Source organism: Colias croceus, chromosome 18, assembly GCF_905220415.1.
Source record: "Colias croceus chromosome 18, ilColCroc2.1".
NCBI classification, from domain to species: Eukaryota; Metazoa; Arthropoda; class Insecta; order Lepidoptera; family Pieridae; genus Colias; species Colias croceus.
The window spans coordinates 993,289-1,010,616 of NC_059554.1; the positions used below are offsets into that span (position 1 = coordinate 993,289).

Here is a 17,328-nt window from a genome sequence, read left to right on the forward strand (position 1 = left end):
GATGTCTGTCTCTGTCCTGACACTTGTTAATGTCAATTGTCAATTTGGTTAACCTACTTTCTGTAATTTTCTTGAAACTTCAAGTCACTTCAATTAATTAAATGCTATAATAATAGCATCGTATTATGCGTTTCTAGATAGATACAATATACATACTCCATCGAGGACGGTTGTTTCATGCAGTATATAACAATTTCCGTTCAAGTCAACTTTGCCGCTCAGTATTTAAATCGTAATTCGAAAGAACAGTCATACCGTCGGTTACACATGATAAGTTCGTCTAATGTTAGATAACTTCCTTATCGAATTTGATAAGTTTTGAGAAAAATTATAAGTGGACGCAGGTTTTTGCCACAAGCAAGTCACAGTGTTTTGAATACAGACGCGTATTTTAAATAATCAGCAGTCATGAAGATTGTTATTTTCGGATCTACGGGAACTACCGGCGTTTGTGCCGTTGAGGCAGCTGTAAAAAAAGGTAATTTTGAGGTATTTTCATATATTTTAATTTGATTCCATTTTTTTTAGTGATTATTTAATTTAAATCGTTATTACAGTTAATGGTACCTTCAGAATAACAGTAGCTACCAACCTATTAAGATAGTTAATAATAGTAATTTAACAGCACTACAGCAAATAAAAATTAATAATTTTTACTTAACATTATTTTAATTTTAAATAAATAAACATATTTTGTTTAATACTTCAACTTACTTAATTCATAGATGACTATCGCATTTCTTATAAGTAATGTTAATTGTTATATTATTAGGAAAATTGGTGTTTAAATTACTATATTCAATATTTTTAAATCACTAGCAATATGTGCATGTCATCATGTAAAATTATTTCAGCATAATGTGTAGCCTGTTGTAACAAATTAATAATAACTAGCTTTCCTCCCTCGACTTTGCCCGCTTTGTCTAAAACTCATTATATAATATTTAAACCTTATCTTTATAAATAAGGTCTCAAAAACTGTTGCATAGTTTTAAAGATTTACATAGGAACAAACAGACAGCACAAAGGGTCTTTGTTTTATATTATGCAGTGAATAAAAAGCAACTTCATAATCAGTATTCAATTATCACTATCACTACATAGTATAAAACAAAGTCGCTTTCTCTATCCCTATGTCCCATTGTATGCTTAAATCTTTAAAACTATGCAACGGATTTTGATGCGTTTTTTTAATAGATAGAGTGATTCCTGAGGAAGGTTTTAGTATATAATTTATTAGGTTTTAGACAAAGTGGGTGAAGCCGCGGGCAGTAAGCTAGTTATAGATAACTAATTACAGACAAATAACACAGAAATTACTAATTAATTAATTTATCTTGTTAAGTTTCTTTGTTGTTAAAACAAATGACATTTTGTTATCAATGCATCAATTTTCCAAGATAACAATTAAAGAGTCAAAAAAACTTGATTATAAATATCTTACTATAAAAAGATAAAGTCTAAAAATAATAACTTATTATAATAATACATGGAGATATATAAATTATAAAAATATATATTTATTACTAACTAGCGGTCCGCCCCGGCTTCGCCCGTGGTACATGTTTACATTGTCTCTACATAAGATCCATCCTCGTACTTCAAGGAATATAATAAAAAAAGAATTATCGAAATCGGTTCAGCCGTTCTCGAGTTATGCGCTTACCAACACATTTTGCGATTCATTTTTATATATAAGATTTCCAACATCTAACAATATACAATATGATTTAAAGTGAATCCTTAGTATTAAATAATTTCTTGGATATTTATTTATGGATTTACACAACCATTTATGTTAACCTTATATACAAATTAATTAGGTACAAATATTTCGCACAAAAAGCGGCCATTAATTTGTGAAGCAAACAGAAGAACCAAACTCAAGCATTTGTTATTTTATATATTTACGGCTAAAGGTAGGTGAGAACATAAACTTAAGATTAGCCGGCTAAACTTAGGTTTATTTTCGACGAGGTGTTAATGTTAGTTTGTTCTATCTTTAGCCGGCTAAACTTAAGTGTAACCGCAGGCCCTTGGCTAAAAATGTAGAAGGAAACTGGCACTTCGCCGGCTGCTGCCGCAGCACGCTCGCTCGGCTCGTGCGGGTCTTAAGAGTTCTAACCTAACCTAACCTTGCCACCAGCTTTCTGCCCTGAGTCGGGGTGGGTACATTTGGTTTCTATAATACATGTAAGGAACAGGGCGAGTGTTTTATGGCACTTCGCCGGCTGCTGACGCAGCACGCTCGCTGCGCTCGCTCGCTGCGCTCGCTCGGCTCGTGCGGGTCTTAAGAGTTCTAACCTAACCTAACCTTGCCACCAGCTTTCTGCCCTGAGTCGGGGTGGGTACATTTGTATGTTATAATACATGTAAGGAACAGGGCGAGTGTTTTATGGCACTTCGCCGGCTGCTGCCGCAGCACGCTCGCTGCGCTCGCTCGGCTCGTGCGGGTCTTTAGCCGGCTAAACTTAAGTTAATGTTCACACCTACCTTTAGCCGTAACATATATACTAGCTATGCCCCGCGGTTTTACCCGCAGTGCTCTGCTCATATTGGTCTTAGCATGATGATATAATCAGCAAGCATGGAGCATGCATTTTTTAATTTTAATTCCATAGTACCAAAATGAGGCATTAAACTATACTATACTAAAAAACAGTTTATGAATGTTTAAAAATGAATGGAAATTTTATAAGTTGATTTAAAATTCTGATATACTCAGAATATTTTACCTATTATCTTTTTTTAAATATTTATTGCTTCTTCCTTATTTTACTGCAAGATACCTATTTGATAAGGATCTCGGTTTAGTTTTGTAACGTGTATAAATCGTAACGTAGGTGAAATGACTTGTGCATTATCAAAATGAAATTTCAATTTTTAAATAATGTTAAGTCATGGTTCGAAAAATGTATTACAAAGAGCAAAGTGATTATTATTCATTGTATATATTGTTTTGGTGTAATTATGTTAATTAAAGCAAAAACTTTGTTTTTATGTAGTTTATAACACGATTTTAACGAAAATATGTTTTCAACTAGGTAGGTACCTCACTACCTACCTACTTAATAGACAAATATTTAATGTGGTACATATATTTGTTATTTCCGCGTTTTTATTTACACTATATTGTGACACACACAAAGAGGTGCGATATAGGTATATCGCATACTTTGAACTGAATCAGATTACGAACTATGTAATCTTGTAATAAAAGGTCCTAAATTTAAGTCCCAATTTTTGCTACTTATAAAAAATACAGCAGTCTGGACACTTCTATATAAAAAAGAAAAAAATTCACGCATTTTTTATTGTCAAAAAAGCTAGAATGCTGTATTAGAATTTGTAGAATTGATTAAATCGTATTTATAAAACGGCGGGAAAAAATACTTTGAATGAAGAATGCATAAACCGATGTTAGTTTTGTCATAGGTAGGTACATAGTTAGAATTTAGAAATAAACGTTGGAAACATGTTCTTACCTACTTTTGTCTATTTTAAAATCTCTTTGGAGTCAATGCCAACAAAAATATGAGTAGTATTTTTTTATTATTTTAAAGCTAGAATTCTAGGAAGTCTGTCGACATTACTAACTGGGCAAAGCTAGTCTGACTAAATCCGATCGGCGAAGAACGGACAGATTAAGATTATGCGGTTACAAAAAACTTCTGTAACATATTTTATTGATATCTCGAATGATATCTTGAAGTGCTCATTGTAAAACTCTATAATGGTGCATTTGCACATTTCGTGTTCGCTATTCTGCTGGTGACTCGACGTTATATTCGACGAAATTTTATATGAGATATTGTATGAGAGTCGACGTTAACACTGTTCACCCATTCTTTTATCCTTTGATTACATTTACACCTGAAACGCCGGTCTTAACACGAATATGCGGCTCCCAAGCAGAATAACGAAGTTTTAAAATGCGTGTTCGGTATTAGCCTCGGGGTTCGCCTTGCTATTCGCACGATTGTGTAAATGCACCATACAATGTGAGTTAGTAAGCAGAAATAGGATACCAGTAGTTAGTTGAAAATATTATGTTTGTTGACACAAAATATATCCAACTCATAATATTATATTAAACTAGGTTTCCGCCCGCGGCTTCGCCCGCGTTTGCAAAGGAAAACCCGCATAGTTCCCGTTCCCGTGGGATTTCCGGGATAAAAACTATCCTATGTGTTAATCCAAGTTACCCTCTATATGTGTGCTAAATTTCATTGTAATCGGTTCAGTAGTTTTTACGTGAAAGAGTAACAAACATCCATACATCCATACAAACTTTCGCCTTTATAATAGGTATATATTAGATTAGATAGATATTAGATTTTTAATGAAAGAGCTTGATTTGTACATTCACATGCGATCAATGATCTTTGTTGACTTGCCAATTCTCTTTAGTAGAAACTACCTTCCGAATCCACCACCTAGTTCATATAAAAATATACCATTACAATTATATCATTATAAAAAATACTATTCATAAGCGAATCAGTAAATAACTATACCTTTGTTAGCGAGGCTCATGGGTGTAGACGTTGGCTGGACCATTGCATTGTTTCATTAACAGCGTGGCACACTATTGCTAACGTGAGTATTAAAGAAGATGTGTATGTGTCGGATCATTTGCCGTTATTCATTACGTGTAATTTAGGTGTTGTAAGTAGTAAGAGTGTGATTCGTGACATGCCTCGTAGTAAAGTTAACTGGGGTGAAAGAAGTAACTCAGAAATAATTGATGCTTACCGAGAGCTATGTGATAGTAAATTAAAAGAAATTGATTTTCCCCGTGAATTAATCGGTTGCAGTCACGGTTCATGTTCTTTGTCTGAACATATGCAATTTCTGGATAGATTGTACAGTAAAATTGTTCATTGCTTATCTGAATCTGCAATTTTATCTCATCCTGAACCTCAGCCAACGCGTACCCATAAGCCTAAAAAATTATGTGGGTGGAATAAACATGTAAGGAATGCTCACCGGGAGGCCAGGCTTAGTTATAGGTTGTGGTTATCACACCAGCGTCCACAATCAGGGATTATTTATGATCAAATGTGCACTACTCGTAAAAAATTTAAAAGTCGTTTGAAGTGGTGTCAAGATAATCAAGACCAAATTAGGATGGATATTTTAGCCGAACATCAAGCTTCTAAAAATTTTATACAATTTTGGAAATCCACTCGTAAACTAGATGCTAAGCCGGGTCTACCTGTGAGTGTGGGTGGGAAGAATGATCCAAGAGAAATCGCTATGATGTTCAAGGATCATTTTACAGTAAAGTCACCTCTTGGATCATCTAATAAAAAAGTGAATGTGGAGTCTGGAGGACGTGGAGATGAACCTCTGTTTCATATTATTTCTTCAAATGAAATTAAGTCAATTATTAAGAATATGAGCAGAGGTAAATCTCCAGGTCATGACGGGCTCAGTATCGAGCATTTAAAATATGCGGGATGTCATCTGCCTAAGGTACTCTCGATGTTTTACACACTATGTATAAGGCACTCCTATCTGCCAGCAGATCTAATGAAAACAATCGTTGTACCTATTTTAAAAAACAAAACAGGTGACATTTCCGACATTGGAAATTATCGTCCCATATCCTTGCTACAGTTTTGGCCAAGGTGTTGGACAGTGTGCTTGATGCGAGATTAAACAATTTTTTGGACTTACACGATGCACAGTTTGGCTTTCGACCAGGACTTTCCACTGAAAGTGCAATCTTAAGCTTGAAGCACACTGTACAATACTATACCAAGCGTAACACACCAGTGTACGCTTGTTTTTTAGACCTTTCCAGGGCTCTTGACCTCGTGTCATACGATGTTTTATGGAACAAGCTGGAGGGCAGGGGCTTACCAGTTAACATTCTTAATGTTTTTAAGTATTGGTATGCCAACCAACAGAATACTGTAAAATGGTCTAACGCTTTTTCCGAATCGTATGTGTTAGAATGCGGTGTAAGACAAGGGGGACTGTCGTCGCCTAAGTTGTTCAATCTGTACGTAAATGACCTTGTTGTCGAACTCAGCAATATGAGGGTTGGTTGCCGGATCGGAGGTATCAGTTGTAACAACATAAGCTATGCCGATGATATGGTATTGCTGGCTCCGACTGCAAAGGAAATAAAGGAAGTCGGAAATAAAGGAGGTAAACCGCGGATGTCCGCAAGGTTCGATATTAAGTCCTCTCTTATTTATTATTTACACAATAGATCTTGTTGATGAAATTAAATATGGCAAGGTGCACCTCTACGCTGACGATACACAAATATATTACGATGTGGATCCTAAAAATGTTCAACCGACTATAGATCAGGTAAACCAAGATCTGCAACTGATCTCCTCCTGGGCGAAGAAGAATTCCTTAGTCTTAAACCCCGCTAAATCAAAATACATGGTACTCGGAACTAAGCAACAATGCCAACAAATACTAATGAATAATGTCCATATCGTCCTTGACAATAATGCAGTGGGTAGGGCAGATGTATCGAGGAATTTAGGTATTTTATTAGATTCCCAACTAAGGTATCAGGAACATGTTGATGGATTAATTAGAAATGCTTTTTATAGGCTTAAGGTTCTGTATGGCTTCAGGGAGCATCTGTCAGAAGAAGTGCGAATATTACTTACCGAGTCCCTAATTCTTTCACTCTTCAATAATTGTGACGTTGTGTACGGTCCACGCCTTTACGGGAAAACAGAACGAGCCATTCAGCGAGTACAAAATGCATGCGCTCGTTTCTGTTTCAAAATACCCAGGCGAGCACACATCACACCGTATCTAAACGACAAAAAAATTGTTAAGATGAAAGAAAGAAGGACACTGCATCTAGCGGCACTCGCATTTCGACTGATTAAAGCAAGACGACCTGCATACCTCTACGATAAACTCACGTGGATAGACGACTATCACGCTCTCAATACGCGTAGTAAGAATACCAGTCAGTTGGTAATACCGAAGCATAACACCTCAGGCTTCAAGGGTAGTTTTAAGTACGCCGCGTCCAAAATTTGGAATGACTTACCGCCACCTTTAAAATTGAAACAGGATATCTCCTTCTTAACATTTAAAAGGAAATTAAAAGAGACTTTGTTAAAGAAGCAAATTGAAGACTGGCGTGCTTCAACCCAATAGCTACCTTTCTGTTGATCTTAGCGTGATGATATACCTATATAACCTTGGCTTCCATATCGTATCACATGTTGTACTGTTTTGACTTTCCTGGGATTTATTGTATATGTATATATGACACATTATATGCCTTTTCATATACCTATTACATTATTTTATATTCCTATTATATTTGGTATTATATTATTCTTATTTATATATTTCTGCCGTAATATAAATTATATGCATTTATTTTTTTATTATTAATATTTATATACTTCCTTATGTATATATTTATTTTAAGTACCTAGACTTAATTCTTTTTTAATACTAAGACGAACCGCAATCGCCGGTACAGCCTGAAAATCAGCGCTGCTTTTGTGCAGCATTTTGCTGAGGCTGTATCCGTTTGCCTAATTGTAAGATAAATTTTATAATGTGTTTGGCTGTGTTTTTTTTGGCAATAAATTTCTTTTCTTTCTCTTTCTTTCTTTCAAGTGCCATTTCTGAGATGCTCAAAGTCTGTGAGACATATGTCGCTGCTCACGGTCTGCTTTATAATGTGTCTAAATGTAAATGCATTGTTTTTGGGGACGTTGGTAAGCATAGGAAATGTACGTCTGAGATATCTCTTAACGCGATTACAGTTGAAAGAGTTAAAGAGTTTAAGTATCTCGGACACATGCTTACTGATGACCTCAAGGATAATGTAGATATAGAGCGTGAGCGTAGGGCATTGGCGATCCGAAGTAATATGTTGGCCCGTAGATTTGCCCGTTGTAGTAATCCAGTGAAAATCACGCTTTTTAAAGCCTACTGTCAAAATTTCTACACGGGTAGTCTATGGTTTGACTATACTGATAGATCGCTTAATGCCTTGCGTGTCATGTATAACAATGCGTTTAGAATGCTGTTGGGACTGCCTCGCTACTGCAGTGCGTCTGGAATGTTTGCTAATGCGCATACTGACGACTTCTGGGCGATTATACGCAGAAAAACAGCGTCTACTTTAGATAGAGTGCGGCGCAGTCGCAACAGTCTCATGATGATCATTTCGGAGCGATACATGTCATCTTTCATGGGACACTTTGTGCGTGAACTTGTCCATTCAAAGAGACAAGTTTACGCATAGAGTGCCTCATCAACTGATAATAATGAGTATATTTTTAATATTTACTAACATTAGTTATTAAGTCTCGTACTAACATAAATGGATCTGTGTAATCTAATTGTTTAAATAAATAAATAAAAAATAAATAAGCACTTAAAAAGTTTTTAGCTCGAGTTTGCATAACTTTATCATGCATAATAATCATTCGACGACCTTGTTTATAAAGGTACAAGTCCGAGACGGGCCGCAGACCGCAAACTGCAACAGCAAACTGCAAGCGACACCACTTGTTTCTATGAACATCTATGAAATTGATTCTAAGCGCGGCGACACTGCTGCCTGCAGCCGCAACGCGCACCGATTCATAGATGTTCATAGAAACAAGTGTTGTCGCTTGCAGTTTGCTGTTGCGGTTTGCGGTCTGCGGCCCGTCTCGGACTTGTACCTTTATACGATATATACTTACTTGGTACTTTAATATAACAATTATGTAAAAGCACTTGTAGTTTTCATGTTTATTCATAACTAGCTGCTCCGCGTGGTTTCACCCCCGTGGCTCCACCCCTGTTGGTCGTAGCGTGATGATATATAGCCTATAACCTTCCTCGATAAATGGGCTATCTAACACCGAAAGAATTTTTCAATTCGGACCAGTAGTTCCCGAGATTAGCGCGTTCAAACAAACAAACTCTTCAGCTTTATAATATTAGTATAGATTCAATAACCATGACCTTTTTAACAGGCTACGAGGTCCGCGCGTTCGTCCGCGACCCCGCCAAGCTACCAGAGGCTCTCCGGTCCAAAGTAGAGGTGTGCAAGGGGGATGTCCTCGAATTTGACTCTGTTACCAACGCGATTGAAGGCACAGATGGTGTGGTCATCGCTCTGGGCACCAATGGCAGTCTGGACCCAACATCCGACATGTCAGAAGGCACTAAGAACATTATTGACGCTATGAGAGCGAAGAATGTGCAGAACGTATCTGCTTGTATTTCGGCGTTCCTGTTCTATGATGAGGATAAGGTGCCAGAGCGATTCATACCCCTCACGAAGGACCATAAGCGGATGTATGAAGAGCTGAAGGGAAGCGGTTTGAACTGGATTGCTGTCTTCTCGCCGCATATCTCTGGTGAGTTTAAGTGTCTTGGAGAGGCTAGAATGCAAATATGTATGTTATATAAGTGTCTGAGTGGACAATGTCTGATAGGAAAAAAAAATTATTGACACTCATTCTTTTTTAAGTATTAACAGCTATGTAAAATCTTTATGCAAGAAGCAATCAAATCTTATTAGAGAGCTATTTTAGATTTAAAATTATTACTTTCTTTTAAATATAAAACAATAGGTAGGTACTTAAAAGGTACCTGTAAAGCGTCTTGTGAATTCCAATCTTCAGAAAAACAAAGTGCATCTAACAAGATTTAATTGTGTTTTTTTTAAACAAGGTTACAACTATTATTAATAATCACTCTGTTCACACTGTTATCAATTAACAATCATGCATAAAACGATAATAAAATACCATATTATGTACTTACCATAATAAAACCGTAATCAATTGGACAATAAGCAGCAAAAACTGGCGAGTCGGATATTGAATAAATGATCACAGATAAAAAATTATATAATTCCAGATATTTTTTTTTTCTTTTTATGTTAAAAACAACTCGTGCAGTAATTGATTAACATATACATATAACTATTAATTAAATATTATTGTGCCTGTATGGAAATACGGAAATTTTTATAATTGACACATTCAATTACTGAGAAATCGTAATATCAGTTGATTTCCTTTATATTTATTATGGTGTTTGTCTATAAAATATTCAACTATTTCCTGAAGAATTATTTAGAAAAATAGGAAGGTACCTAGTTAGTTTATATTCAGTCATCTGTGAGTAAGGATTTCTGACGAAAGTTTATAATAATATTATTTTTTACTACCCTCTGTCTCCCTAAAAAGCAATTAAAATATGACCTCCATTATTCAGCTGTTTAATGGTGAAAGACTTCAAAATCTGTTCAGTAGTCTCAGAAATCCTATAAACAAACGTCTAAATTAACTTTTCTGCATTATTATTAGAAGCTTTAATTCTATTCTATTATTTATCCAACTCCGGCAGAAAAAGGGCAATGTTTTGAACTGCATGTATGTATAACTGTGTATTTATTATAAATGTCTCCTCATTTATCTTCCGAGAAATATAAAAACGGGTGCCCAGTTTAAAATGTATCATGTTTTTCCAAACAATGACTCATCAAATAATAAAATCAGTAATCACGTGATTATCTATGATTGTTATTAAGATAACCTTGCTTATCAATTTGTATTTTTTTTTGTAAACACTGCACTCAAGTTGAATATTTTAATGTTAAATCCAACCTTGAAGTGAGTTTTCTGTCTGTTCTGTTGGTTCTGTTGTTTGGTTCAAAGAGTAAAAAGCTATTTTATCCAGATTTTAGCCTGAATTATCTTTATATTTACACTAGGTTTCCGCCCGCGGCTTCGCCCGCGCAGTCAAAGAAAAACCCACATAGTTCCCGTTCCTGTGGTGTTTCTGGGATAAAACCTATCCTATGTCCTTTCTCGGGTATCAAAATATCTCTATACCAAATTTCATGCAAATTGTTTCATTAGTTAAGGCGTGATTGGAGTAACAGACAGACAGAGTTACTTTCGCATTTATAATATTAGTATGGATGTCTATTCAATGCTTCCAAGAATCGTCGTTGTAGTGAGTACAACATCAATTGAACCCATTGTGAGGGACGTTAAACGAATTTGTTAGTTTGTTGATTGATAACATCCTACCCCGCGTCCTGTTGTAATGCTTTCGATATCTTTCTTGTTACAAGCAGTTTCAAAATATTGGTTTTAGATAACGAATCTATTTGGTAATTGGAATAATTAAATGTATTGTTCGACTTTATCGTGAATTGAAATACATATATAATTAATTCCAATTTTCGGCCGTTTTCGTAACTTAAGGGTTTGTCAACTTAATCTTTAACTTCACATGAACTTTATATATTATGTAAATCTAATCCCACCAAAAACATTTTCATGTAAAATGTTGCCAAGACGAGCCCATATGACTCGCACTGTCAAAAAGTTATCAGATCTCATGTAGAGCCAAGCTTCTAACACTACACGTCCTAACTCTACAAGGCCTAACTTCACAAACTCTACACATTAGTCAAAATATGTGGCTTGGCCATTTCGCTACATTCACATTGCATGGGCGTAAGGTGAAAAATTAATCAGTGAATTAATTTTTCACCTTACGCTTATGTTCATTACTTTTGTGTTATAGGTACAATAGTTCTTGTAGTAACGAACGTCGCTTTCGCTTGGATCGTCTTGGCGGGGGCACTACCGTGACCCCAGATGCGTAATATTTAGGCTGGTTGCAGAGCTTGACCGACCATCAGTGCGTACCGTCGGTCCTGACGATACGCATCAACAATTGTATGACTGTGACACTGCGAATGACAATACGCGTGCATGGTCGGTCTAGCTATGAACGGTTTTATGAATTTCCATACATATGACAAGCGCGACTGACGTACGCACTGATGGTCGGTCAAGCTCTGCATTCTGCAACCAGCCTAATGATAGCATTATTAACTTGTGTAAAGTCTTGACTTGCATAACCATGACATTTATAAAATTGAACATAAATAGAGTGAACGGACTTAAAAAATAACGGGTTAAAAATAATAAGAACTTATTTTTAGTACTTACGTTCATAAATAAGTATATTTTTTCATTTATTAATAGCAACTTCCGATGCAATGACGCAAAACAGTTAAATAACATGATTTTGTAGCCGTTTATAGTAACCAGTTGGTTAAAAATATTTCGGCATTCTTATGAAAGGACGTGTTTTATTTATAGAGCATTGTTTTTTAAAACTTAAATAAATAATTAAAGGTTCGTCACTTACGATGAATATTTTTCGCATTTTCAAGGTCAATAAATTTATTTATTATCAATTAAATATTGATTTGGCCAAAGTAAATGTTATTGTAGAAATGACGTTGGACATTGAAATACGCAGAGTGAATGACCGATAAATTAATGAAATAAAATGTAGATTTCGTACTCTTTTCAATTTACAAACTTGATTTCAATACTAATTTAATTATCAAAACTAGGACCTATCACCTAGTATCTAGTATCTTTTAATTTGTAACAAAGTATTTTCAAATGATACATTAAATCCTTAACCTTTCTTTTTAAATAGGTGAAATAAATTTTTTGATTTAATTTTTATTTGGAGCACTTGACTTTTTTTTTTTTTTTTTGAGAGTAATCTATGAGAGCTTGAAATTCTTATAGTATTATTTATGGTAGTAATAATAGGTTTAGGAATATTATTTTATATATAATAATATTATTTTTATTTTATATTATTTAGGAATATTATTGGTTATCTATGTGTCACCGTTAGATTGTAAAATGATTTCACACCACTTTCGACGAATTATAATCTCGCGGGATAGATTTTAATCTAACGGTGTTAACAATTTTACATACGCAGTAGTTTAGTAGTCAATAATACTGATTTAACCTAATCCTCAATAATAGATACCTACCTATGTGTTTTTCGAGCATTTAATTTAAAAAATAATAATACCTAAGTAGGTATTATTAGTTAGGTATTTGTTTTTATTTCGGACTGAATGGTTTAACGTTAATTATCATAACTAAGAGAAAAAATTGCGTCATGCGTGTATTTATGGGTTTGGACTTTGGTACAGTCTGGCCAGCCAAAGCTGAACCCAGTGTTTTTTGTAGCGGCCACACTATGGAATGTCATCATGGCGTTTCTGCGTAGGTAGTTCAGTTTTGTTGAAAACGCTTCAAATCCTTTACTTTATAGATAGGGAGGCGAGGTAGCTAAATGACGTAATTCAACGGCGTCGTCGAGACTTGTCAAAATCGAAAGAGAAAATAATTTCGAAAAGAAAAGCTTCTATGGTAAAAACCATTTTAGCGGTGGGTTTAGCGTGTACGGATTTTCAAAAATGTAAAAAAAAACAGTTACTTGGGCATTCTCGAGCGCGTCAGATATTCATACTACGTATGCCCCAAGTCCCTCTGATAACAACGGTATACTAATCTGCCGGTTTGCGTGGTGGGGCTAGGCATATAAATTCGTCAAAAATGCACAAAAAAAAAATTTACTCGAGCGCGTCAGATTTTCGGAAGGGGTGTTAAGTAGGCCCCAAGGAAGCTCCCCTTAAAAAAACTGACGATTACGACATGACGATAAGTTATGATGAATTTTTGAAAATGCAGAAAAAAAGAGTCCTTTTGAAATACTCGAGCGCGTCAGATTTTCATAGGGGAGGTTTATCTCGGTATCCTGAAAGCATATTTTCTTAATCTGACAAAAATGTTGGTGGGTTCTCTTAATCTGACCGAAAAAGGTTTGTGGGTTTCTTTTTTTTAATCATCGTTATTTCATATCAATTTTTCTTAACTCCCTCAGTTTTCGAGATATACACAAAAAACCGGGAGTTTGAGTTTTTACGATGCTTCAAGTAAAAAAAGTTTTAACTTTGGACAAAAATGAAAAGAGACCTTTTTTTGTGAAATAAAATTACCTTTTTTGTTTATTTAAACTTTTTTTTCGGAAAAAGTAAAGTTCGCGACTTATATGCTGCAACGCGTTTTTCGGAAGATGAAATGGCTCCTCCAGACTTCCGGTCATGCGGAAACCGGCAGATTTTGTATTTTTAGTAAGTTTTAGATTATATTCTTCAAAATAAAAATAAAAACAATCGCGCTCGAGAATGCCGGATTAACGTTTTTTTTTTTACAAGTTCGCGACCCTATAACTCGGCGGCGTCAAGGACTTATGGTCAGATTAGTTAAATTTAGTCTTAAAACACTAAAATCAACCCCCAATATCTTAATCTGACGCGCTCGAGTATTTCAGACTATCGATTTTTTTTTACTAATCTGATCGTCTATCCTAGGCGCGCGTCACTACATATAGAGCTAAATAGTTAACAAGGTTGTTCTATTAGGTCTAAGGTATCTCTCATATCTTAAACTGCCACGCTCGAGTATTACAGAAAATTCCCCTCTTCGCCTCCCTATCTATTAATAATGTTTAAATCCTGCTGTGTTGTGTACATAATGAACCTATATACTATGATCACCTTTATGAATATCAAAAGTATCAAAATGTTTTTTACCTACTAAAGCCGATGTTACCAGGTCCATATTTTTTAAATTTGCTGCCCTTTACTGGGTTCAGCTTTGGCTGGCCAGACTCTATTATATTAAGGAGATGATGTGTGATATTATATTGTAAAGCTATATCATAGTTACACACCCAGTAGTCCGGAGGATGTAAAAAATTTAAATAACAAAAATTCTGACATAGCCAGCCATTTTTTGTAGAGCCCTTGGTAGTTGTGACCATTACAAATAATCACCATATTGTTCTCATCGATCCTATGTGTGCTTTGGCACTTATTTGTTGTATTCATAATAACATCATTTTTGTTCACAGAGGATCCCAGCCGAGACATCATAGTAGAAGTAAACCCAGAGAAGTCCCCTGGCCGCGCAATTTCTAAGCACGACCTTGGAAAATTCCTCATCGACTCACTCTCAGAACCAAAATACTACAAGGCTGTTATTGGCATCTGCAATGTACCAAACCAATAACAACCCAATTTAGACGTATTATAACTGCCAATCGAATATATGCACGGAGAAGCGGGATGGAGCTATACGAGGAAACGAGATAGACATATTTTTTTACAACAGCCAAGATAATACGGAGATTTTATAATGTCTCAAGACTTTTCCTTATTTTCTTTAGAAATAATATAAATTATGCACTGTTAAGTGAATAGCTAATAACTATTAAGTTTATTGCAGTAATTTTGTTCAATATTTATTTTTACGTTTTATTTTAAGAATTTTATTGCATGGTTGTAACTGCATTTAGAGTATTTCAAAGTATGTCGATTTTTAGATAATAAACCTAATTTGGTTGAACATGTATTTTATTTTGTGATCCCTTTTTGAAATAAGCAAACGAATTAATATGCAAAGAATCTTTATTCCACTGATTTTCAACTACAAGGGCTTAGACTCAAAGCCTTAGTTTAGACACACTAATAAGTGGCTATCTTAGGTTTGGCAAAAGTCATCGGGCAATGCTCGAAATACATTTTAATTTCAACCTTTCATGACTGAAGTCGGCATAGGTCTCTCGGGCGTAGGCGAACGCAGCATAAGCATCGTACGCGCATAAGACAGCTAGACAACGACTGACGAAAATTGTTTAGTACTTTAGTGCAAAGCCGAAGTATTACATTATTTGGGCTTAGATAAAGTCATTATGCCAGACCTGAGGTTTGACCAGTCCAACCTAGGAGTGCCCAAGCTTCGGTTTTAACTTAATTCAAATTCAAATAACCCATTGACCACCGAGCGCCCCGATCGGGGCACGACAACAATAGATTTCTATTGTGTCTGAGATTCTAGGGATTGATGGAATAATTTATAACATAGGCATTAAAAAATGATCTTAAAATCATCCGTCCTGGAGAGTACCTCTGCTAAGTATTATGTTTCGGATATTTACATTTACTATAAATAATTTACACTCTTGGGATTTATCTAATCTACTGATTTGCTACATGTTAGAATATTTATGATATCTACTTAACTATCTGGATATTCTGAACCATAATCATTGATAGCGAAGATTCAAGTATCGAAACCATTAAATCTTATATTTGTATATAACTTGTATAAGTTTATCTATTGAAATATTTCACTATTTTCATTTGAATACATACCTATCTTCAAACACAAATTTTCCACCAATGTTTACTTCCTTGCCTTTTAAAGTTACAGTTAAAACTTATCAGATTGATATGCAAAATCGACATGACCGATAATATTTCTTATCGATGAACGAAATTATCAACTAGGTAATAATTGATACCTCATGGTTTATTTTTCAAGACACTCCCTAGTCCCTCATGTGCTTACTGAGTGTTCATAAAAAAAATGATGTTGGCGCCTTATTTATTTTCATAGCAATACAAATAATTTATACCTACTTAAAACTCATTTAAGGCATATAATGAAGATTTATTTTATCGGGCCACGACGATTGCCGCGACGAAGGCTAAAAATAAAAACCTTTCCTGATCTAATTAATCAATATTTTCTAAGGCGCATCTTCGTAATCGCTTCATATCACTTATCAGATTAATAGTACATAATATAGTTTATAAATAGGATTGTGATAAGGTCATCTAATATATAAAAATCAATGCCACTTTTCGTTGTAATTCCATAACTCGAGAACGGCTGAACCGATTTCGATAATTCTTTTTTTATTATATTCCTTGAAGTACGAGGATGGTTCTTATGTAGAGAAAACGTTAATATGTACCACGGGCGAAGCCGGGGCGGACCGCTAGTAAATGTATAAATAATAAATACATCACCGTAAAATTGTGAACACAATAACACGAGGATATAGATTTCCGCGAGTGTGTAATGTGTCAAAAAATTGTGATCCATAACATACTGCTGCAATTTCGTCGTCTATCGGTCTATCGATATGAAACCGATAAATTTTGAATTGGGCATTCGAGATGATGATGGGTTAGGTTATGTTCGGTTTTTTTAAAACTACAGAATTCGCCTCGCAGCCTGCACCTGATGGACCGCGGTCCGCGAATGTTTGGGTGTAATAAATTAGCCAAAAATAGGTAGGTACATAAACATTAAACTGTTATATTATATTTGTATGATATTCTAACGCAAAATAATAATACGAATAAGTACAAGCAAATTTTTCACAATTTTTCGACAATTTACACTCTCACACTTCACTACATAGTATAAAGCAAAGTCGCATTTTCTGTCCCTATGTCCCTTTGTATGCCTTTAAAACTACGCAACGGATTTTGATGTTTTTTTTTTAATAAGTAGTTAGATAGAATGATTCTCGACGAAGGTTTAACTATGTAGGTAATTTATTAGGTTTTAGACAAAGCGGGTGAAGTCGCGGGCGGAAAGCTAGTGTTAGATTAAAATGTAA

At 35.0% G+C, this 17,328-nt stretch overlaps 2 protein-coding genes across 2 annotated transcripts in view; one reads left to right on the forward strand and one right to left on the reverse strand.

Annotated features, from left to right (window-relative positions):
- Positions 1–133: 133 nt before the first annotated feature.
- LOC123699980 (flavin reductase (NADPH)) lies at positions 134–15,260 on the forward strand. Its single transcript, XM_045647041.1, has 3 exons — positions 134–478; positions 8,976–9,362; positions 14,767–15,260. Exons 1-3 carry the CDS (start codon positions 409–411, stop codon positions 14,922–14,924), a joined length of 615 nt encoding a protein of 204 aa, XP_045502997.1. The 5' UTR covers positions 134–408; the 3' UTR covers positions 14,925–15,260.
- The window catches only part of LOC123699978 (mitochondrial GTPase 1), a 14,308-nt gene continuing 11,284 nt past the window's right edge, over positions 14,305–17,328 (reverse strand). Inside the window, exon 5 of the mRNA XM_045647038.1 lies at positions 14,305–14,351. The gene's annotated coding sequence lies outside the window, so the exon portion shown is untranslated. The remainder of the gene's footprint in view (positions 14,352–17,328) is intronic.